Raw genomic sequence first — 25246 nt, 5'->3', positions numbered from 1 at the left:
TTCTACTCACTCCTTTAGTGTAGACTGGAAACCACTCAGGACCCCTGTAGATTCTGAATCATGGATGGCATCAGTAAGACCACTGTTACTTGGTCTAGTCTCCTATCTGAAGGAAAAGTCATACAAATCGAGAGAAGGATGGTGGGCACCAAAATCTCCTCGATCCTGGCTCACTGGCTTATTCCCGGTCTCCATATCAAGCCTCTAACTGTGTTTTCAATCTGGAAGGATGCCTTACTGAGAAAACAGTGTGCTGGCAAACGATTGTGGGCAAAAGACTGATTTCGAGGACATAAATACCGATTATAAATGTAACCAAAATGAATGAGGCAACCCTCTCTTGTATCAGTCAAAAGTAAGAATCCATAAAATGTCAACGGGACTTTCCCCAGAGCCAGTTAGGACTTCATGAAGCCCTCCACACCTGCAGGGCTCCCCACCTTGTAAGTCCCTCCCCTTCACCATCACAGAGTGTGGAAAGCACACAGAGACCCCCCCCCCCCCACTCTGGTCCCGGTGAAGAAGGAAGGTGGCAATAACAAGGGCACAAGGGAAAACCAGACAAACACATGGAAAATTAAAACCAGGCTTAAAAGGAAGACTATTCTAGAGACTCTAAGAGCAAACAAAAGCACATAAAAGTGAATGAATCAGTAAAGAAAGAGGGGACAAGAGTAAGAGGGAGGAACATGCATCACTCTAGACTGTTCCTTCTTCACCAGTAGCACCTCCTTAGAACCGAAAAGTTTTAGGTCTGCACAGGATCTTGAGATCTCAGCCCCTGAGTCATAGGAAACCAGAGCATCCAGAACATCCTTTCTCTAACTGGCTTCTGTGCTGCCTCCCTTCACATGGTTCCCTTGAACCACCATCCAAGACTCTCCCAAGGCTTTGCCCTGGACCCCGGGGAAGGAGGCTTCCTACCATGAGCTAGACCCCTTTTCCTCATGCTAAGCATTCACCTCAAACATAAGCATTCATCACCAACGGTTGAGCGCAGCCCCCCGGGGCCCTGAAACATTGCCAACATTTCCCCTCCTACGCTCCCAAGTGCAGAACAGTTTATAGATGATGAAACACAGTGTATCCATTTTCACCCATGCAGCTGGCCGTAGATGAAATAAGGAAGTTCAGCCTTCAATTATGAACCATTTGTATTCAGACATAGCAGTGTGCGAGAGGAGCCTTGCTTTGTTGGCTGAGCTTTTATTTCTGCCCTAAATCAGTGGCGCACAGAAGCACAGGTTATGCCCATCCTGATGAATGTGAAGCCACCGCAGGGAGAGGAGAGGCAAAGCCTGCAGTGCTCAGAATCAGAACCCGCCCCTCCTCCCTCCCCCCCCCCCCGCACCCCCACACCCTGTACTTAGGAACCTTTCACTTTCTGCATAAAACCAACCTTTCTTCATTAGCTGAGCACATTTCTGAAGAGGAGGAAATGGAAGTCCTGATAAACATCATTAAGTATTGAATGGATTAGCATAAAAAGGATGCCAAGTAGGAGATTTAATGTTATTTAGATGAAATTTGAATTCTAATGCAGCACTCATGCCCGACCTCTCATTCTAATGGAACAGTAAGTTTTAGAAGCCCAATTATTCTGGGAAGACACTTCCTACTCAGTGCAGGTGCCCTGTACGCGCTGCCTGTTCATCATGGTCCTGCTGTCTACCTCAGATGACATAAATGATGCTCTGGGGCCTCTCTAGGTTATACTTTGAGTCTGCTTTTTCACAGCTGGGATTTTAGGTGGAAGACAAAAGAGAGGAAAGTAAAACAGGACCAAGGGAACACTCGCCACTCACCCTTTTACTTGTGAAAGGAGAGATCACATGCAAGATGCTTGTGAAATGAACTCTGCATTGCTGACCACTAGTCTTCCCGTCTTGGAGAGGGTGTTGGAGCCGTGCTTTAGCGGCACACGAGAACGGGACCTGCTGTGGAGCCTGCAAGGCCTCGTGCGAAATGAAAACTTGAGCTTCTTTGTTCATAACTTATTAAGAATTTCAAGACGGTGACAGCAGAGAATGAAACCAAGCATGGGGCCCTGTGTGACTACCAGCAGTGACAGGCGCAGAGGCAAATGAAAGACATTTCACACTCTTTGGGTCTTCCTCATAATGAAGCTGAGGGATCTGGGGCAGCCTCCCATCCACAGCGATGACAAGGCTGCCCTTAGAAGCGACAGCTTTAACATGGTTTCTTCGGTTCTCTGGTTTCACTCGGGAAAAAAAAAAAAAAATTTTTTTTTCACCAGAAGTGCAAATTTCATCACTCCTTTGAAAACTTTTCAAAGAAATGATTATTGCCAGTCACTCACACCAGCCGCCATGGTTGCTTAATGAAGGTAGGTGGACTTCTCCTTATTCTCAGGGTCTCTACACCATCAGAAGAATCTTCTAGTCACTGTGTCCTGGGAATTTTCCACTGCAAGGAACAGAAGAAGACAGTCCCAAAATGGCGCACCCAATAGGAAATTCACGAGCTCCTGTAACAAGAAGTCAGGAAGTAGGGTGGCTCCAAGGTTAGTTTTTTCATCAGCGTAGGGCTAAGGTTGAAGACAGGGGTTTCTTTCTGCCTTTCCCTTCTGCCATCCTGAGCTACTACATCTGGAATCTGGTCTGAGTTCAGACCACCTTTTCCTTATTAAGTTTAGGAAAGAAATTTCCTTCTGTGCTTCCAACAAAAATCCACAGATCCCACAGATATTTCCCACATCCCTGGAAGATAAGGGTGGGACGGGAAGGTTATTGTCAGAATTTGAGGCAGAACAAATAAATACCTGACTGCCCTCTGGACATCCTGTGAGATCTAAGTCAGAACAAGCAGCTGAGAGCCCGCAGCTGGAGAGCTCCAGACACGTCTAAAATAATTAAAATAACAATATTTGCTGAAACTAGAAAGAAACTTGGAAACGGAACAATACGAGGAAAACATTGCTGGGATGTGTTTGTACATGCACGTCGGTCCTCACCCAGAGATGAAGCCAGCAAGACTCGGGATGCCATAATTTACCCACAAACGCCTATCTGCTCTATTCTTGATAGATTCCAATCAATAGTCCTCTGCTGCTAAGAAAATAACAGGAATTCTCAGGCGGAATAATACCAACTCACAGGAGGATAAATGTTTGTGAGTCATACTTCACAATTCACCCTCCAGGCACTTCGATTCTGAGAACTCCCGTGGAGCACAGCCCCGTGGCACCGTCCTGGGCCTCCTTCCAGAACTAGAGAAGTCGAGAATGTAACCAGGCTGAGGATGGACCTCACTTTAGTAATCGTTCATCTGACACCTTGAATTTCTCTTTCGACAGTACGTGCTTTCTTCTCATGCGCTTTGATGAAGTTTGGAGCAGTCGCCAGAGGATGATAAATGTCCTTTGCATTCTTGAAGCAGTCGTCTAAGTGCGGCGAAGTTTTGCATTTTCTAGACTTTCCAAACTTTAAGAAATAAAAAAGAAAGCAATTAATGTTTTCAGTGACAACATGCCTGAATATTCCTGATCTGTGGAATTAGGGTGCTAAGCCTGGGAACGCAAAAAAAGTGTTACTAAGGATTCGGTTCTTATTGCCACAAAACGTAGCAGCGTATGATGTCCTCTGCGATCCATTCCGCTGACGTGTACAAAACCTGAGTATTCTCTCATCGCTCAGACTTCTCCCCTTGCTGTCACTGTGCTTTAAAGGAATTAGGACAGCTCTCCATTTAGAGCAATAACCAGGAGAGCTTTCCTCAGACACCTGAACTTGGGTCAAGCCTGGCCTGGCACACGGAGCAGCCGCTGACCTGGCCTGAAAGTTTCCCCGGGCTCAGGGAGGAGGAGCCATGGCTGACCGTGTGTGGCTGCTTACCTGTCTGACCGCTCAAAATCTCCCCACCTTTTTGGAAGTGAGCCAACCTGTGAGCCCTTCAGGAGTGAGAAGAGTAGAGATTGAGGGTTGAATGAACGACCGAGTTTGAGCAACTCCGGGCCCTACAGGCACTTAAAAATAGCTGACCTGCTGGGGCACCTGGGGGGCTCAGTCGGTTAAGCATCTTGATTTCGGCTCCGGTCGTGATCTCATGGTGTGTGGCATCCAGCCCCCATTGGACTTTGTGCTGACAGCACAGAGCCTCCTTGGGATCTTCTCTCTCCTTCTCTCTCTGCCCCTCCCCTGCTCACGTGCACGCAAGCACACACTCTCTTTCTCTCTCTCTCAAAATAAATAAATGAACATTAAAAAAAAAAAATAGCAGACATGCAAATTCACTGTAAACCAGGGGTCCCAGAGAAATTCAGTCATTTCTTGGGTAGAGGCAAGTCCAGAGTGCAGAGCCTCTTGAGGGGCCAAGAGTGTAACCTGCCGACCCTGGCAGGAATCTCCATTCTCCTGGGGCTCTGCTCCACCTCAACTCATTCCTATTAGGAGCATTATCTCCTTGGTTCCTTACTGCTCCATTTCTCCATTTACATGTCAAAGAGAAGAGGAATCTAAACTCTACATAAGACAATGCCTTAAAGTGAAAAAAATGCCACCCAGGGATCCTCACTAGAGCCACAGCTTATGCACATAATAACCAACCAGGTAGAATAATGGGTGCCAAGCATCATATGAGAAACCGACATAGGGAGGATTACAGGGGTTCCAAAGGAGAACAAGAAATAAGACCCTTAAATCAAAATACATGTTTATGGTATTATTTTGTTTCATGAGCATATTCCCGATGAACTTCTCCCCCAAAGGTGCACTGCTTGCTTATCTGGGACCCACCAAACCTTCCATTGACCAAACTTTTTCAAAACCCCCCACTAAAGTGTCAACCCCAGACGGCAGGGAATTTTGTCCGGTCTGCTCTGCTCACTAATGGCTCCTAGCAACTGTAAATATGCCTGCGATAGGGTGGTATTTAATCATTGCTTGTTGGATAAGTGAATGCCATGATAGCATCTAGTGTGTTAGAAGGCTACAGGTTACAAAACACTGTCATGCACATTTTCTCATTTAGTCTCCATGAACGCCCTGTGGGGTAGAGCATTATTCTTATCTTTATTTTATGGGAGAGGAAGTCAACGTTCAACTACTGCCCAAAGTAACGAAACTCGTCATTCACGGTTTTACCAGTTCGGAAGCAATTGCTGCTCATTCTGGTCCTGGTTCCACGCCCTCTCATCACTCCCAGGTTGCTTGCTTTAGGAAGAGAATGACTGGGGCCAGGGCCGCCTCGCTAACACGTCCCTGTGACTCGTTTCAGGTGGGTCTTTTTCGAAAATCGGGCGTGAAATCTCGAATCCATGCATTACGTCAGATGAACGAGAGCTTCCCTGAGAATGTCAGCTATGAGGACCAATCTGCTTATGATGTGGCGGATATGGTAAAACAGTTCTTCCGGGACCTCCCGGAGCCTCTTTTCACCAACAAGCTCAGCGAGACCTTCCTCCACATCTATCAGTGTAAGTGGAAGCCATGCAGACCACTGTTCTCATGCACACGCATCCACGTGAAAACATTCTGCAGACTGAGTGCTTGTTGTACAAGTAATACATAAATCCATAAAGAAATATATGAAAGTTATCATTCTACACTTCTTTCCAAAAGTAAACTTTGTTCACAGTTTGATATGGAAATCTCCAGGCCATATTTTACGGGTCTGAAAATACCTTTTTGACATCAAAGTTTTCCTTCTCAGTAGGGTTTTGCATAAGATCTAAAACTAACTTTCAATGTACTTTTAATAACTTTAAAATGCAAAGGGGACACAATGGAATTTATTTGGTATATAAATGTTTTTATAAACTTACTTAATTTTGGAGGTGCCTGGGTGGCTCAGTCGGGCTAATCATCCGACCCTTGATTTCGAATCAGGTCATGAACTCACAGTTCATGAGTTTGGGCTCCGCATCAGGCTCTGCCGTGACAGCATAGAGTCTGCTTGGGATTCTCTCTCCCTCCCTCTCTGCCCTTCCCCGCTCATGCTTTCTCTCTCAAAATAAATGAATAGCATTAGAAAATATATTTTATCTTTTTAAAATAAACATTTCCTTGGGATATATGAAATTCAAAGCCAAATGACCAGAAATAAGAAGCAAATGTATCTTAATACAATGTATTTTAATTGGTGAAAAGTAAACAAACCAAATGAAGCTTAGGCCTAATTCAAGGAAGTAATGTTTTCACTTGGAATTTTTTAAGTGATGCTAAATTGACAATTCTCAGCAAAGCCCCAATAATTAAAATAAATAACCATTGAATAAAAATTTTTTTATTCTTCTGAAGGTAGCATATCCTTCTGAAGGTAGCAGCAAAGGGGGATATTAGAAATGAACACATGACTCTTTTCTAGATGCAATAATATTATGATTATAAATTATTTTAGTGGTCCAAGTCCCAATACTTTAGGAAAAATATATTTGGCTGTGGACTTTGAGTGTTCAGCAAAATATACCTGAACTGGGACTCAACATGGAAATAATCCAATTTGAAGAAGATCCCTGCTATAGAGAATTCTGGGCTAAATGTGTTTCAGGAGCCTACGATACTGCAAATCCAAAAGGGATTATAGTAAATACCACTTGTAAAAACAGGATAAAGTGATGACCCACTAAATAAATATTATTTTGTCAAAGTGAATAAGTTAAGTTAAATTAATGGTACATGTTGTGTGAGCCCAAACACAGAGAGTTTATGATTTTGTTGCCATAAGAGATTGAGCTGCCATGAAGCCTCCCTCATGGTTTGGAACTATCATATATGATTCTTTACATTTAATCAGTTCTCAGGTTAGGGTTGACACTAGTCTAAGGTTAAAGCCAGATGATTTCCAAGAGATAAATCCCTTTGGCCCCTTCTGAGACTCACCAGCAAGAAACTGGATCAAAGCAGGGTTTATTTTAGCTGAGCAAACATTTGCCAAGTTCCTCTTATGCACAGGACACTGTGCTGAGTGCTACAGATGATATGGATGGGTAAGACCTACTCTCTGCTCTTAAGGATCTTACAACTGAGGGACACGAGACATATCATAAATAACTGCTGTGCAGCAAGATTGGAGAAATTCCACAGTAAGCTTACAAAGAAAACCCAAGGAGGTTGAGATGAGGAATCGAACTTGGTTCCACAACAGAAGGTTGGGCTATGGAAGAAACGCTTGTTGAGTTATACAAATAGCATGAGCATGTGTCAGGGAATTACAAGGTATTCATCTGGCTGGCATGAGTGGTAACTGTACGATGTAGGACCACTGACACTGAAAAATTAGACTGGGTCCATACCAAGAAAGGGCATTGAATATCAGGGCAAAGAGTTCATACTTGATTCGTTAAGCATTGAGGAACCAACCCTTGGGTGTTGTTGAGGGAGTTACCAGTTAGAATGCTCTCGGCTATAAAGACAGAACCAGAAATCCAGCAAATAGCTTAAACAATAAAAAAAAAAAAATCATACAATCGCACATGACAAGAAATCTGGAATTATGTAATTCCAGAGTCGGTTAATTTCACAGCTCAGTGATGCCAGGCTTGAAGTCAGCCTCTCTTGGTTATCCCCTGAAGGTCACAACTTAGAATTATGATTACCACAACTTATAATTATCATGTCTTCCCCAAATCACATTCAAAGTCAAGAAGAGAGCAGAAGGGCTTCTCCTTGGGCAAATGTCTCTTTTTATCAGGGAGATACATTTACAAAAGTTCCTAGCATTTATCTTGGTCCCATAGGCCAGAAATTATTTATACCTTCTCCCTTCAATCAGTCACTGGAAAGAGAAGGATTACCATTTGGGAGTTAGGCCAGCATGGTTATTCCCTAGTCCGCAGGAAGGACCCACCTTCCCTGAGCATATTGCAGCCCGCACCTGAACAGAAAGTGTGTTTTCTTGTAGAGGAAGAAAGAGGGAGTAGATGTTGAATAGGCATCCATGTTTGTGTCTGCCACAAGGGTAAATATCCATCAGAACTGCTCTTGTGACCCATGAATGTGGAAGTGGTGAACAAGAGATATTGGACTGTCCAGGAACCGGGGGTTAGTGAGTGAGCTAACACAGTAAGTGAAGCACTGGGTTACCTGCTGTGACTTCCAGCAGTGAGACTGGAAATTCAGTGTTCCGTGGATAGACTCTAGAGTCAAAGAGAGGGACCGTTCTTCCTCCCCTTTTCCAGGGCAGTTTTAATTTTAGCTATGTTACTTCTTGGACTTTCATTAAATGATTAATTGGAGTTTGGATGGATAATGAAAATATTTGAAACCCACTGGTCTACAGGAGGGAGAAAGATGGAGGGATCAGAGACTACTCTGTAGTCCTAACATTTGGTGACTGGGAGAATATGGAAAGGAAGAGGGGAAGGAGAGCTGGTTTGAGAGCAGGGAGAGGAGAGGTGTTCAGAGTCAACTGGACATTGAATTTGAGATGCCAATAGCCATCCACATCGTTGCCATTATCAACATTTAGATATGCAGGTCTAGAGTAGTCTCCCGAGAGCTGAGAAAGAGGCAGGAGCCACACGAGTGCCGAATGTAACAGAACGGTCAAAGAGGACAGGATTCAAGATGAATGCTGAATTTAGGGATTAATAGTTGACCTTCACAACAATTTTTATAGAAAATAATAGAAGATCCTTTCTGACAGATAAAGGGAAAAGTGACTAGAGAGAAAGTTGAGACAACATGTAGCCATGACAGATGACTCTTACAAATTTTGTTGTGGAATATTGGCGATCTGAAGTTAAACAATGTACACACTAGACATCTTAGCCAAAGCAGCATATTTAAAAGCAGTTCAATGGCTCAGCTGAATTTATAACACTTCAGTGACAAGCCTGAAGCATCTGCTTCTGTTTCAGCACAAGCAAGAAAAAAGAAAAAGGTTCTGCTATAATTTGAACAAAATGGCTCTTTTCTACTAAACCCCGGGCTGTTTTGTGCCACTACACAGTGGACGTAGCAGGGGTAGAGATGGTTTCTAAAACATTGACTGTACATCAGGCTTTTCCAGAAATATGGGTTTGCTGCGTGACCGGGGTCCAGAGGGTACCCGGCCCTGGGATGTACAATGATGGAGAGGATCCAGACCCGGGATGAAGGTCACACCACAGGCCCTCTGAAGCAGCAGGTTCCAATGTTTTTTATCATGTACCCCTACCACTACTAGTAAATATCTGAGCATGTATACTTATTTTTCATAATAGAAATATACTGTGATATACTATGACAAACATTATAAAACGTACCCAGTCAGTATTTTTAAAGCATGAGAGAAAACATAAACACCATTGAAAATCCTGATATTTTCTTCTCTCGTGTCAAGGATTATCACAAGCGCATTTCCTCCACCCCTTCAGAGGACAGACACCCCACTGCAGACACCTGTTCTAGAACATGGTATTTTAAGAAAGACCATGTAACCAGAGTGAATTCTTGACCGGGTCTTTCAGAGTCAGAGGTATAAGGGCATTGAGTCAGACCTAAAAGATCAATAATGAACACAGCCAGGGGGCAGCATAATGTAGTGCCTAGCAGCCATTTGCTGGGATTTTCCCTTTCGGTTCACATCACCTATTTGGGGCCCGCACCCTTCTGGACCTGCAGGGCCAGCACCCACCACCTCCACCCCACACGGACCACCCCGAAGGAGAGTGGCCCGACACGGCCAGACCCTCCCCATCACCCTAGTGAACGTGGATCCTCTTCCCCAAGTACAGCCTCAACTTCCATACTCCCCAAAACTCTGAAATGCGTGACACTAGGTCACCGCATGAAACAACAGCACACTCCCTCTGCACCAAGCCCTGGGGACTTGTAGGAGAAAGGAAGATGTGTCCGGCTGACCCTCAAGGAGCCGAGCCTCTAGGAGTCATTCGAGAGGGCCAGCCAGCTCCGTCCCACCACTCGTGGTTAATTGCGCCAAGCTGGCATCGAGGCCCGGCTCCTCTGCTAGAGGTGGGGAAAGGCGAGGCCGCCGTCCCCTAACACAGTGGTGTCCAAACACGTGCCCTGGAGCCCTGGGCCTCCTGAGAGGTGCTTCCCAAGCTGTCTGGTGGGAGGGTGGACATGAGGGAGGCCAGGCTGACCGTGCCCCGGCCAGCCGCCAGCTGCAGTCAGAGCAGAAAAACAGTTTGCAAACGGCTGAGCAGGTGGCTAGCTCAGAGACCGTGAAAGGCCAGGACGGGGCCGTTCCTTGCCAAACAGCGTTTCTTGTTAAGGCAGCGGGTCCGGAGCTGGACTGCTTGGGTTCCAGTCCCAGCTCTGCCTCTCAGCAGCTGTGAGGCCTAAGCGGTGACTTACTTCTTTGTGCTGTTAGTGGCTGTCGCCGTGGTAGTCGGTGACGGTCATATCTCTGAGGGGGTCTGCACCCCGGGAAGGTGGAGCTTCCTCACGGGCCCCCAGCTGGCTCCTCCTGTGGCTGTTCCTCTAACGACCCGGCACCCGCCTTTCTGCAGATGTCCCCAAGGAGCAGCGGCTGCAAGCAGTGCAGGCGGCCGTCCTGTTGCTGGCCGACGAAAGCAGGGAGGTCCTGCAGACGCTGCTGTGCTTCCTGAGTGACGTGGTCAACTCGGTGGAAGAGAATCAGATGACACCCATGAACCTGGCTGTGTGTCTGGCCCCCTCCCTCTTTCATCTTAATTTACTGAAGAAAGAAAGCTCCCCCAGGTGGGTTTTTCTCATCAACAGCCATAATCCTTCGATGTTCCCCATAGTTCATTAAACGAACAAACAAACCAAGAACACTTCTAGTATTGTACTTCAGTTTGGGGATTTGTCAGCATTTAGTTTATTATAATCAGAAAATGTTTCGAGGGGCCCCTGGGTGGCGGAGTCAGTTAAGCATCCGACTCTTGGTTTCGGCTCAGGTCACAACCTCACAGTTTGTGAGTTCAAGCCCTGCATGGGGCTCTACGCTCACAGCATGGAGCCTGCTTGGGATTCTCTCTCTCCCTCTCTCTCTCTTCCCCTCCCCCGCTCGTTCTCTCTCTCTCTTTCTCTGAATAAATAAACTTTAAGAAAAAGAAAGAAAATGTTTCAAGGTGAGCTAATTCATGTGCTCAGATATAAAACCAAGTAGTACTGAAGGATGGCCATTGCCATCCAGAAAGCCTGAGGCATTGTGTTCTGGTGTGTATGTAGTGTGTGGGTGGGAAAGAAGTCATATTTACAATCTTTTATGAAAAAAGCAGGACTTAAGACCTGAGAACAGCAGCCTGTAAAGGCATGGTTTCAAATTTGGGAAAAAATAGATAAATTTCTTCCCCAGCAGTTACTCCTGCCCTTGTATTTTTCCAAGGTTTTTCATTATGAGCTGTCAGACTCTTCCCCTGACTCAGAATATCTGTGTGGTCATTGTTTTTATTTGGAAATGAGAAAGTCTGGGATCTGGATTAGCATCTTGGACAGGAACCGAAAACAAAAGGGACAAGCTCTGGATTGCGAAAAGCTCTTGGGTTTGGGATCCGCTTACAACTCTGTCCTTCAATTATAGAGTCATACAGAAGAAATATGCCACCGGGAAGCCAGATCAAAAGGACCTCAGTGAGAACCTGGCCGCGGCTCAGGGGCTTGCCCACATGATCACAGAATGCGACAGACTGTTTGAGGTGAGTAACCGCTTCCAGCAGCCTTCCTCATAGCTCTTGGAGCCAGAGAAGATGCTTGGAACCGTTGCTGCATTTGCGGCTTATATGTGTTTGTTCCTGATTTTATAATGACAATGGTACACAACACAGCTCTGGTCGTTGCCCCCAAGAAGCATGAGGAGCTCGGTATCACTGAGGCCCTGACAGTTAGACACCTGGGGCTACCGTGATGATGGTTTTCAAGAAAACGGTTCCATTGCCCTCCAGTGCCAGCTTCAAGGCCAGCCAGCCAGTTATGTTGGATGTGTTAACTTGGACCTGATTAGGTTCAACATCTGCGTAACCCTCTTGGTTCTGTGAACCAAGAATCAGTGACAGGCTCTGAGTGTACCCACAGATGTGTTTAAGAAGTTATTGAAGTAGACTGCTGGCATACTTTTTGTGGTGGAATTGGCATCTGTAAATGGGAAAAGTGTGCTAAAAAGGTAAAGCTATTTCTGACTCATATTTGATGTTTCTCTTAAGTCTATGTGCTTTAAGTTTCCTGAGCCCACATTTTGCCAAACCGAAGAAAAATACGTTAAAAGGAAAACGGAAAGAATGAATGGGAAGTCATTGCAATGTTTTGGATAATAACTGTAGTCTCAGAAACATATTTGCTTTTCCTGACTTTAGGAAACTCCCCCACCCCAGCCTTGCCGCTGATCTTGGGAAACTATCCCCATGGCGCTAGGCCCGTTGCCCACACTGTGGGTTTTGACAAAATTACTTTGCTTTCTCTAACTATTAGTTTCAGCATTTCTTTAGCTCCGTATGTTGCTCTTGTGTGCATCCGTTGATTCAGGTCCCACATGAGTTGGTAGCCCAGTCCCATAACTCATACGTGGAGGCTGAGATCCACGCTCCGACTCTAGAAGACCTGGGGTCCCAGCTGGAGGAGAGCGGAGCAACTTTCCATATGTACCTGGAACATCTCGTCCAGGGGCTCCAGAAAGAAGCCAAGGAGAAGTTCAAAGGCTGGGTCACGTGCTCCAGCACAGACAATACAGATCTTGCTTTCAAAAAGGTAATCTCAGGGTTGTAACAAAATTACCCCCATGTCTAACAAGCAGGGATTTGTTTTGCTTTAAAAATGGCCACTCTCAGGCGCCTAGGTGGCTCAGTCAGTTAAGCGTCTGACTTCAGCTCAGGTCGTGATCTCATGGTCCGTGAGTTCAAGCCCCGCGTCGGGCTCTGTGCTGACAGCTCACAGCCTGGAACCTGTTTCAGATTCTGTGTCTCCCTCTGTCTCTGACCCTCCCCCGTTCATGCTTTGTCTCTCTCTGTCTCAAAAATCAATAAACGTTAAAAAAAAAAATTAAAAAAATAAATAAATAAAAATGGCCACTCTCTGGGGCACCTAGGGGCTCTGAGTGTCCAATTCTTGGTTTCTGCTCAGGTCATGAACGCAGAGTCTTAGGATAAAGCCTCATGTTAGGCAGACACTGAGTGTGGAGCCTGTTTAAAATTCTCTCTCTTTCTCTCCCCCTGCCCCTTTCCCCCTACTAGCATTCTCTCTCTCACTCTTAAATTAAAAAAAAAAAAAAAAAAAAAAAAGGCCACTCTGTCCATGGGGCTTGGCACACACACAAACAGGTCAAAGATCCACTCTAGAGACCAAGCAGTCTCTGGTGCCTGTAATCAGAGTACAGAGTACCAATCTTATCCTTGTCCTTTAGCTGTGTGACATTGGGCAAGTCACATGCCTCTCTGTGCCTGGTTTTTCATTTGCATAATGGACATAATCCTACCACTGTTGGAGGAGGGCTATTTAAAAATCAAATGGGTTAGAATCTTTCCTGGCACACAGTAAATACCGTGTGTGTTGATGGAGATTATTTGTACGATCACTGTTATTTTTCTTCTAAGCTTAAAGATTAACATCTTAACGTCTTAAACCTGAGATATGCAGAATCACTTCCCAGTGACATAACCAGTGATGTTTTTTGAGCGCCCAGTGAAGTATGGTAGGTTTTCTTTGGAACTAGTTGGCCCCTTCAGCCTTCGATGGTGTCTTTCCCAAGGTGGGGGACGGGCATCCGCTGAAGCTATGGAAGGCCTCTGCGGAGGTCGAAGCGCCCCCCTCGGTGGTTCTGAATCGTGTGCTGAGAGAGCGTCACCTGTGGGATGAGGATTTTGTGCAGTGGAAGGTTGTGGAAACTCTGGACAAGCAAACAGAAATCTATCAGTACGTGCTGAACAGCATGGCCCCCCATCCTTCCAGGGACTTCGTGGTTCTCAGGTAAGCCTGACTCTAGGGTTTAAGATGTTTTTGTTTCCAGAAGCAGATTAAGAGCTGCATATTTAGGGGCGCCTGGGTGGCTCAGTCGGTTAAGCGTCCGACTTCGGCTCAGGTCATGATCTCGTGGTCCATGAGTTCGAGCCCCGCATCGGACTCTGTGCTGACAACTCAGAGCCTGGAGCCTGTTTCAGATTCTGTGTCTCCCTCTCTCTCTGCCCCTCCCCTGTTCATGCTCTGTCTCTCTCTGTCTCAAAAATAAATAAACGTTAAAAAAATAAACTTTAAAAAAAAAAAAAAGAGCTGCATATTTAAACATTTCGCACAGTTCTATCACCTAAGTTCAGCCTCTGCTGGGTGCGAGCAGCCTCTGCTCGCTGCCCTCAGCGACACCTGACTTTGTTGTATTTATGCCCGACTTCCTGCTTCCTTCACCCAGTTTACGGCTGTGCTGGGCTCTCCTCTGGCCCCTTTCATTACGGAGCAGACAGTTTATTAGGCCATAAATACTGCTCATTTCCTCAGAACAGAGTCCCAAGAATAAGCTGCTGTTGGTCCAGTGGGACTTGCTGCCATGTTATGCAAATTGACTCTGACTTTTCTCCTGATTTTGCCTTTTCTCCCTTGGAAAAGCAAGTCTTTGGTGTGGGTACCTCTTAAGACAGAAGTACGTGCAAACTCAAAATCCATCAGTGCAACCTCAGAGATTCATAACTCATTGCCATGCGTGGAAACCTTGGCACAACCCCGAGGCCCAACTGTGCCTTAGGCCCAACTATGCACAGACAGCTGGGTATCCAGGAGGATTTCAGGGCCTGACAGGCCTGCAAGCCTTGTGTCTTCTGTTCAGGTGTTGCTTCTGATAGCTTTCTGGCTTGAGTTCTGGCCCCTTGCCCTCTGGGTTTGGAAGGGGTGCTCAGCCAGCAGTAGGAGACGTGCAGAGTATAGCTGTGCACATGGGCTGGGGAGCCAGCATCGAATCAGAAAGGACAGGGACTGAGGATACCAAGAAACCAAATAAAATGTAATTAAACCAATATATGCTTTTTTTTATTGATAACTGATGGCAGACAGTGTCTCTTCCCATAGATTAGCAGTGCAAAAGGAATCACTAGTGAAATTCCCCGACGTCTGTTTCAAATACTTTATGAAACTAGTTTTGATGGCAAACCACAGGTTACTTTTCACACAGGCTATTTATGCCTTTGGAATTGGTCCTTGGGACCTTGAATTCTAAGGGTCATTTTTGCCAAAATATATGTGTTTATCTTAGCAACCTTGGGATCCTGGTGGAGAACGTGGGCAGTTTTAAGGGTGGCTTAGTCCCACAGTTGTTGGGACATTAGTCATCTCGTGGAAGTTAAAGTTCACATCTTCACTCTTGCAAATAGTTCTTCTGGGATGGCAGCCAGTTCTTCTGGGATGGAACCGTGCCATGGCGTGCCTCTTCCCTCCCTTTGGAGGAGGTTGAGGGCCAGAGTCCATGCACGGAGCCTCGTCCTTCCATCCATCCCGCAGTTCCACCAGCCTATTTCTCAGTACAGGACATCATTCCAGCACCGTGGGGAGTCTGTGGGGATAATGCCGTGAATACAAGAGACTGCAGTCCTGCTCTCTTGGGGTTGGCATTTTATCCGGGAGGGAGGATCGATAAATAATGAGTAAGGGGATCAGGTTCCTTATCTTGGGGTGGGGGCGGTAAGGAAGACAGGAGGATAGTAAGGGGTTGAATTTTAAACGTAGTGGTTAGGGCAGAGTCTCACAGCACCGATAGTTAATCCACAACTTGAAAGAGAAAGTGGTTGCATCATGAGGCTCTGGGCAGGAAGAACTCGACGCTCGAGAAAACTAACCACGCAAGAAGGTAGAAGGTGGTTCTGACACAAGAAGGTAGAAGGTGACAAATATGGTGAGGAGGTCACAAGGCTGAGATGCTTCCTGTTCAGAGTGTCTCCCTCTCTAGACCAGCTTGTACGCGGCTGGTCTCCATTCAGGACCACCACATTTACTTCTTTGTCTCCTTCCCTAGATCCTCGGGAGCTTCCAGTGGTAGCTACTGAGGATTTTTCCATTTTATCCCCACAAATCTGTACAACTTCCAGTTTTTATTGCTAATCACTTCATCTCACGTGAAGGGAAGGGTCCCACCCGTGGAGAAGTTGCTAGGCATTTCTATAGGGCTTTGTTCTTCCCAAGGTCTTGCTGGGCACCCAGAGTAGTTTCTCTTCCTGGTATAGTAGGACAGGGCTGACAAAGTTATAGAAGATATGGCCAAGCAAGGGAGGGGATTGGTGATGTAAATAACTGGGATTATGATAATGAAACCTGTATCTTACGATAGAAATGATGGTTACACAGATTCTCTCACAGTTCCTGATTTCCGTCTGCAACATTTTTCCAAGTGGTAGCCCCCTCTCTGTGTGAATGGCTCCCGTAACAGGGAACTTCCTACTCCTCAGACAGCCTGTTTCATTTTTGGAGAGTGTACTTTGTGAGACAGGTCTTCTCTATACTGAGCTGACACACGCCGTCGCATCTCTGCCTGCCGGAGTCAAACCGACTGTGTTTTTTTTCTTGTTCTGCCTAGGAGCCACTCAGGTACTTGAAAAGAATTAGCAGTCCACATGTGTCTAATTTGCTTCAGGCCAAGCACACCAGCTCACTTTTCCTGTAAGACTGAGTTGAGCATCACTTCCGGAAAGCCTTCCCTTGTCAGCCCTACCTTCCTTTCCACGTGATTGCAGATCACTCCGTGCATAGCCTCATCACTGCACTCACTTTGGTGTTTCGGACGTCGCTCTGTATGTCTGTTTCTCCTCCTTGGCTGTGTATCTTTGTGTTCTTAGTGGCTTCTCACGTGTCCAGGAGATGTTTATTGAATGAATTGAATGGGCAAGTCCTAATTCTAAAACCGTAAGACCAACCGTTCAATAATGGCCAGGAACCTCTACAGCCTTGATTTGGGGTTCCAGAGGCAGACTGGAAAGCTGCAAGACTGGGGCTCCTGGGTGGCTCAGTCACGTGAGCATCCGACCCTTGATTTCAGCTCAGGTCATGATCTCACAGTTCATGGGTTTGAGCCCTGTGTCGGGCTCTTTGCTGACAGCACGGAGCCTTCTCGGGATTCTCTGTCTTCTTCTCTCTCTGCCCTGCCCCTGCTTGCTCTCTGTGTCTCTGTCTCTTAAAATAAGTAAACAGACATTAAAACAAAAGGTTTAAATAGTTTTTTTTAATCAATAAAGTAAAATAAAAATAAAAGGAAAGCTGAAAAACCATTTCTGGCCTCTGGGTCGGAGGGCTGAGACCCTTGCTTTGAACTGTACTGTAAAGATTTTACACACCCTTCTGGAAACCATCCGTTGAAGTAACCAGGATTGGGATTTGAGCGGGAAAACAGAGGCGCGAACCTCAGTGCCTCGCCCAGGTGTTTCTTTCTCTCTCGGCCCTAATCCTGCGGTGCTGGGTGCTCTGCCACAGGACCTGGAAGACGGACCTGCCCAAAGGAACGTGTACCCTGGTGTCCCTCTCCGTGGAGCACGAGGAAGCCCAGCTCATGGGCGGCGTGCGGGCCGTGGTGATGGATTCTCAGTACTTGATAGAACCTTGTGGCTCCGGCAAATCGAGACTGACCCACATCTGCAGGATAGACCTGAAGTAAGTGTGCCCTCCCGGGGACGCCAGGCTCACTCAAGGGCCAGAGTCACCAGGGCGCCGTTCGTCGTCCTGATCCCCCGTTTCACCCTACTTGGTGTTTTCGCTGCCGTTCGCGTGCTTTCGTAGGTGATCGCTCCCCCTCTCTGTTTTCCTTTTCCCCCTCCTTCCCAAGCTTCTGACGTTCTCCTGCAGCCCTTTGCTTTTCTTTACTTTCAGTGCCGTTCCCACTCTGTGTGCTTCTCAGGCAGGGCGAACACACGCCTGGTGGCAGCACAGCGATCGCGAGTCCCCTTCTCGTGTGTTTCTGTCGCGCCTGCTCTCCTCTTGCCGCCCCCTCCTGTTGCCGTGCGTTGAGAAGAAACGAACTTACTTCCGACCCCGTCAAGGCAGTCACGATGCCAAACAGGTTCTTGGTCTGGGTCCGTGGACACTGAGTGTTCTCAGTGAATTCCAGAATTCAGTCTGAATCTTCTCTGGGGACATGGTATTGCTGCGAAGCACCCAGTGAACCCTGAAGAGACAGACTGAATACTTGGCCAAAAAGGCATTTTCCAGGCACCTGATGACAGAGTGAGGTTCTCAGACCCTCGAGGCGTCAGCCCCGAGTTGTAGGCATGCGCCCCGAGGTGCGGGCCACAGCACAGCCCGGTCTGCTGTGATAAAGTGCTGAGGTTTGGAGAAAGATTTTCCCACTTCCTTTCTCATTTTTGTCCCCACAGAGGTCACTCCCCAGAGTGGTACAGTAAAGGCTTTGGACATCTGTGTGCAGCAGAAGTTGCCAGGATTAGAAACTCTTTTCAGCCCCTCATTGCTGAGGGTCCAGAAACTAAAATCTGAGTTTTCCCCAGTGCGACATCAAACTCAGGGAAGAGGAAGTGAACGGAAACACTTGTGGGAGAGTCTGCTCGTGAGAAAGCGAGAGAGAGAGAGAGAGAGAGAGAGAGAGAGAGAGAGAGACGTGGTTAATGCTTAAAAATGGAAACACTGAGAAGTCGGAATGTTGAAGAGGCAAGAATTGCCAAGAACTTTCCTAGCCTTCCTGGAGATGGCTACATCCCTACTAATATAATATTTTTAAAAATCGGAACATTTATCTATGTTACTTAAAATTAAATGGATTATTTCTTGTGCATTGCCTAATTTGCTATTTAAAGGCTTCTAAGAAGCATACTCTTAACTGTAAATAAATGTATGTATAGCATATGTACATATGTGTGTATATCTCTATTTTCACTGTATATATGCACAGTATCAATTTTATATATAATTGCGTCTTTTGAAAAGGAATGCATCTGACTCAGTGAGTCCCTTCCTCACTCACGTGTTCTTTCCAAGTTGCTCTGGGCCCAGCCCCCCACTGTCCTGCTGCTAACACCCAGGTATGAAAATGTGTAGTCTGTCGGTCGGCCCCGATGTCTAACCAAAGATTAGCTAACCAAAGGAAAACAACATTGAAAGTTGTTATGTGTTGTCAGTTTGCTTGCATCCTTCAAAAACTGAGCTTGGAGTGCTGGAGAATGCTGGGAAAAGAATACTCACTCCTCTTAAAAGCACAGAAGTGGAGTAGAAGTCATGACCAAGTATAAGGCTAGGTTGCCAGTAGCCAGTGGACCCAGCCGGATGCAGTTTGGTGAAATGTCAGATGCCCACGGGCCACTGGAGTCAGGGCAAGTGACTGCAAGAACTTCATTGCCCTGCTGGTTAGAGCCAAATATAATAGCCTTTGCATAGTCAAAGCCCAAGGGAGCCTCTGTGTTTTATCGAGTTTTCATAGATACATTTTATCATGTTCCTAAATGTCATTCTGTATGACCAGTGGCCTTTTTGGTCACGGTTAATCGGCATTTTCTTACCGATACATTGCACTGAATTTAACTCTGGACACCAGACAGGGGAGGCGATGGTCAGTTGAGAGTCCTGGACCATTACAGCTTCAGGGAATTCTTATTTTGCCATGGAGGATGTTCTTAAGATATAATTCGTTAAACTTTTGCAATTTAAAAGACAGGGTTTTAAACTAACGATAAGACCAAAACTGTACTCTGCGAAAATAGAACTCTTAGAAAATATAAACAGGTTTCTTAATTTCATATTTCTTCATTAGCCAGTCAAGCTACCTACACGTTTGACCCAAACTTATTTATTATTGTATAGACTAAGCAGATTGACTCTCCTTAACCCATTGCTAATGGATTTAAGTTGTGGAGTTTTTTTGTTAATTGTAATTCGACAACGGTAGAGAGAAAGATAAGTTATTATGCTTGGCTTCAGGAAGAGATTTCCTTTGGTAATCCATGAAGATTGGCATCATAACTTAGCAACTGGTATGGGAGGAAAAAAAAAACCTTAAATGAGTGTTTTCCCTTTCTTTTGTATTGTTATGCATTTATGTTATTATGTAATGTTTTTCCTATCAGCAATGTGCAATTCTTTTATTGAGAGAAATAAAAATATTATATATGAGTTCTCTATGGTGCAAGGAAAATCATACTATTTGAATTATGACCTGGGAATTTTTCATTTCCTTGCCTACAAAGAAGTGGCCAGCAAACCCATAATTTTCAAGTTGGGCAATGCTCCGTGAGGAAAACAAATTCACTTCTGCCATGCATCTTAAATTCAACCATACATGTTGGATTACCTTAATATGCATAGACAAGATTAATGAAGTTTAATCTAGTTTAACACTGGTCCAGAGATGGAATCCTAGGGGTTTGGAAAATACGCTAGACACACACGGATGAATCGTACTGTATCACCAAGTTTAGCGTGAACACGAATCGCCCGGAGATCTTGATCAACTGCAGACTCTAATTCAGGCAGTCTGGAGTAAGATTCTACATTTCGAACAAGTCTCGGGGATGCCTATGCTGCTGGCCCAAAGACCACACTCTGGGAAGCAAGAGGGTACTAAAACCAATACGGTTGTATCCATGACCCCCCTTCTCTTCAAATCACCTGACTTTCCCATTTTTGCGCGCGTGCTGATCACGTCACTGCTGCATAACCTAGTGCGTCTAAAAAAATAAAACAGGAAAAATGAGGGAAAAGATGCATCGAGCTTCTTTGTCAAATACCACAGTATTTTATTCATTGTTATCTTGCCAATGGAAATAAAATATGATATTGCATTTAAATATTACATTTATACCTCATGTATATTTTTACCTCAATTGTTGGTATCAATCATCAATTGTAAATAATTGCCAAGGCAAATAAATTTATATACATTAAATATTTCCTATTTTCTATAAAAACATATGTTGATTTTCATGCTTCATCCTGTAAGCGGAAAACCTGTCTTCAGTACCTCTCCCAAATACAAGGATGTTGTTACCAACAAACACTAACAGTCTGGGCGCCTTAATTTGCGTCTAAGGCATTAAGGTGATGGGAAGGGCTTATTTTTTTTACGTTTCATTGTTATGAAGTCTGGAAGTTCTAAAAACACATCTACGGTATTTTTATTGAAGATTCAGGAAACTACAGCTACATTTCATTTTCACAGGGTAGACGAGAAATTGAGATATGATGAAGGGACCTCTGGCTGCACCACTGGGCCAGGAAGAGTAGCCACGTCTGACCCCGAGCCTCTGGCCTTCACTCTATTTGTTCTCTGCTTTACTTCTAACAAATAACTAAAGTAGCTCCTCATTAAGTTAAGCAGAAGCTCCCTGGTAGTCTCGGCCACAGGCTGCAAAAGGCACAGCAGCCCAAGAGACCACATGCCCGCATAAAAATTATCCAGACCCTGCCCTCTGCTCGTCCCTCTCCTGCCGTCCCCCCTTTCGTGAAAGGTTTCCTGTCCTAGCCAAAGGAGGAATTTCACTTGCCCCCTATGGGAAAGAAGAGGACACGGCGGTCATTCTGGCGGCCACCGGCTACAAACATCCTGAGCCCCCAGACCATATGAATTCAAACCTTCTCAGGAACGTGATGTACAGGGACGAAATAGACCCCAGCTAAGGGCAGTGGCACGTGCTGACACAAAAGCAAAATCAGCGTGTGCTGACCGAACAAGGAGTTAGGAAATAAACACCTGCAGTCACAGCTCTGTAACACTGCAAAGCCAGCAAGTTTGAACAACGGGCAGCATGCGATGTTGCACATGCCTTCGCCCCCGGCCGACTACATCCTCTGGAGACTGTTTACTTCCATTCTAGCAACCCCACCCAACAGGCCACCCAGGTGTCTCCTAACCCACATGCTCTTGTGCCCAGACGAGGCTCAAAATCCCGAGTAGTGCTGTTCCTCGGCAGCAAAATTTCCCGCAGAGGACGTTTGTTCACATGTCTGGTCCACATCCACACGACATTGGAGGGGGCTGGGACACCGGGCAGGCAGAGGTGTGGCTGCAGAGAAGACGGTGTGGAACAGAAACAGTGATAGGCAGCAGTCCTTTCTTGTTACTTGTAGCAGTTCTGTTCGTTAAAGTCACCGTGAACTGAATTCGCGAGTACCAGACCACTGCTCCTGACAGAAATATAGGGGCAGGTTCCCAGGAGCCTCTGCTCACAACATTTGTGTCAACCAATAAATATATAAACCTTATTCTATGTGAATTTCTGTTTAAACATGCCTTACTCAATATCTATTTCTTACTAATAATGATTGAGCTACGGTATTTCTTTATAGGAAAACAACAGTCAAGAAAGGCTTAATATTTTCCTGACCCCGAGTAATGTGACTATAGATTTATTAGGCTTTCAGCCTCACAACAATGCTTTATTACCTTTTTTTTTTTTAATGGGCCATCATCTCAGGAATCCACAAATTTAGATGCTTTCCATCTTTTCCATAACTTCATCATGCATTGTCAGTGTTACTTTCCAGAGTCGCCTCACTTACGGATCAGTGCATTTCCTCTTTCTTTTTCTAGATGTACCATACGGTCAATTCATTAACATGGAACTCACAGCCAACAGCACTAAAATTCTTGGCTAAACAAATCTTATCTGACACACTTATTTTCTCTGTAAGGCACATTCCGGCTTTCTTGATTTCAGGAACACTAGACAGCCCTTCAGCACTATATCTGGGGGCCATTTTAAACAGCAAAATCACTAACAAAAAGCTCAAAAAGGGGGAAAACGTGGTACTGAATGCACCGTGAAAAGGATACTTCTTTACGGCATGAGAGCTGAATCAGGAAGGCAGAGGTCACATTTGCTTGGTCTCAGCTGGGAATGTGCATGAACAATGGTGACTCCAGTTCTGTGCCAAGAATGACCAGGAAAGAGCAGTGAGTATTGATTTGGGGATTACGAGTAAGTTTTGAAAAGTGGGTGAATTTGCAAATGCAGATTCTGTAAGTAACGAGGATGAATATATATACAATACCCAGTAGTAAGTTACTGCAAAGTCTATGAAGCCCAGAGGTGGTGGTGACCCCCAGCGACTTCAGAAGAGTGACAAAGGGACTGGCACATGGAAAACCTAGGATGTGAAGGGAAAGGACGGGCTTGGGCATCAGGTAGAAGTGGGGTGTGGCTCAGGCCGAGGTCAGAGGGTACAGAGGATAGGAGTGAGTGGAGCAGGAGATAAAGCTGGATGGTCACGAGCCAGGAATTGTTCAGCTGCAGCAGGGACGTTGGGCTTTCTGTATTGAGCCAAAAAGCAGAGAGGTGGATTCACATCTGTTCTGATGGCAGAGACTTAAAATGGGCTAAAAGAGAATTGGCATGTTCTTATATGCAGGAGCAGGGATATGAAGACACCCCCATCTTTGCCTTTCCCTCTTCCTTTTGGTTTCTCCTTGGAGAGAAATAAAGTGATTGCTACCACTGGCCTTCCTGAGCTGACACCAATCCATGATAACTTGCTTTTCCTTTCATTCTAGAGCATGTTGCTTTCCCCTGTTCCTTGTTACTTGCAGAAGTATTTATGTAGATGTAGTGTTCATTCGACACCCTCAGAGAAGACACTTTCAAACCAAAATGCCAAGACCCAGGGAGCTCCAGATCAGTCTGGATGCCATATGATCTAAAGATGCCAAGAGCTGGTATGGTGAGCTTACTGGTGAGATCTCCAAGGACAAACTCCAACAAATCAGCAGGAAAGGCCGGGCTGGTGGCCTGACTTCTCCCTCTCTTGTTGTAATGCCCATTGCTTGTCGCAGGGGGTAGGCTGGTTCTGGTGATGAGCGAGGTCTAACCCCAGACCACTTGCTAACTGAGAGAAGGCCTCTCTAATCTGTGTGAAGGGAGCTTGACCTGTCACTTTGCATCCTCCCTCAACTCCAGCATGCCCAAGACAGGTACCTAAGACCCCTCCCATAGGCCAGACTGGAATCTGTCCTTTTCTGATTAGCTCAGGACCTAATGGGTGCTGAGGAGAAGCTTCCAGAAGGTAACAGCCATGAGAATGACTAGCGGCTGAGATGAGGGCAGCCCGGAGTGACGAAGAGCAGTGTGACGGTGGAAAATCCAGCAGAAAGCCGTGGTAACCAGTCCAGGTGGACAATATTTGTGGGGACAGAAGTAGAGAGATTTTTAAGGATATTTCTGAGCTGGAGTTCATAAGATTTATGTATCAGTTGGTTGCAGAAGGATGGAGAAATGGAAGTAGCTACAGATTACTCTGAGTTTCTAGTTTGTGGTTTGTCCTTTAATTGAAAAGGGAAAAGGAAGAGGAAGAGCACGTTTCAGAGGGGAGCGGGGCAGGGAGGAAGAGAACCATGTTGGAAAAGGTGGTCAGTTGGGCTCTGATCGTGTAGTGCTTGCAATGGCTGGGAGCCATCCAGGTGGAGGTGCCCACCAGCCAGTTCAACACACAGGACTGAAACCCAAGAGAGTGACCGGTGCCCAAGCTGAAGCTGTGTCCCTTAGGTCACCTCAGTTTTGTCATTCCTGCCTCTTCTGTCCATATGCTTACTGGCCCAGTGATACCAAACCACTGTTTCACATCTCTGTGATGTTGCATTGACCTTCTCTCCCTCTTGTTGGTCATGTGATAACTTATTTATTCCTCAAAGCCCTATTCGGGCGTGGACTTTCCTGACCATCCCTCTTGAATCCACCTGTTTCTTTCCATATTTCTCTCATTGCACGAATCACATTGCATGTCATTATTTAGCAATAAAGCTAACTCTTCTACTAGATTGTAAGCTCTTGAGGGCATGGTTGAAACTCTAGATCTTAGACTTCCTGCTATATTATCCCATAAATATTGTTAAAATAAAGTGGGCATTAGGAGGACAGAAGCCATAGACAAGGACGTCATCACATAGGGACATTGTGTAAAGTTTTCCAAAGCTAATGAAATAACTTCCATTCTGTGCTTTGACTACTTCACCTCTCCAACAAAGAACGGAGAATTCACTGGTGTCCCAAGAAGTTAAACGTGGCTATTTCTGAAATTAACAAATATTTGCTCACAGCAAATAAAAGTTTGATTAGTTAATTCAATCAGTAAATATGTATAGAGCACAGTGCAAGACACTGTTCTAGACTCTTAGTCAATAAAACAGTGAACAAAAGAGGCAAAAAATCCCTGTTCTCATGAAGCTTTTGGTCTAGCGGGAAAAATATCCAAGAAACAAGATAAATAATTGGCCACGTAAGCTCTATAGAGGAAAAAAAAAAAAGGCAGGAGATAGATCAGGTAGTCCAGAAAAACCTTACTGAGGGCTGGGGTAGAGAACTACTCAAACAGACACCCTATTTTTCTCTCCCGCTCCACTAGGTTTTTTAAAATTACAGTGGTAGGACTGATCAATTAATTAATCAACTTGCAGAGACCTATTCCTTGAGAAGCAAAAGAAGTACAGG

At 45.5% G+C, this 25246-nt stretch overlaps 1 protein-coding gene across 1 annotated transcript in view; it reads left to right on the top strand.

Annotated features, from left to right (window-relative positions):
- STARD13 (StAR related lipid transfer domain containing 13) overlaps positions 1–19407 on the top strand; it is a 236067-nt gene extending 216660 nt beyond the window's left edge. The window contains exons 8-14 of the mRNA XM_047078760.1: positions 5236–5434; positions 10415–10625; positions 11452–11566; positions 12390–12611; positions 13609–13826; positions 17301–17477; positions 18197–19407. Coding sequence (XP_046934716.1) covers positions 5236–5434; positions 10415–10625; positions 11452–11566; positions 12390–12611; positions 13609–13826; positions 17301–17477; positions 18197–18314 — 1260 coding nt within the window. The 3' untranslated portion in view covers positions 18315–19407. The remainder of the gene's footprint in view (positions 1–5235; positions 5435–10414; positions 10626–11451; positions 11567–12389; positions 12612–13608; positions 13827–17300; positions 17478–18196) is intronic.
- The last annotated feature ends 5839 nt before the right edge of the window (positions 19408–25246 follow it).

Source organism: Lynx rufus, unplaced genomic scaffold, assembly GCF_022079265.1.
Source record: "Lynx rufus isolate CCGP_SWC_20201006 ecotype Redwood Valley unplaced genomic scaffold, mLynRuf1.p SCAF_1, whole genome shotgun sequence".
Lineage (NCBI taxonomy): Eukaryota > Metazoa > Chordata > Mammalia > Carnivora > Felidae > Lynx > Lynx rufus.
The sequence above is the reverse complement of the archived record's forward strand: the minus strand, read 5'-3'. Positions and strand labels throughout refer to the sequence as shown.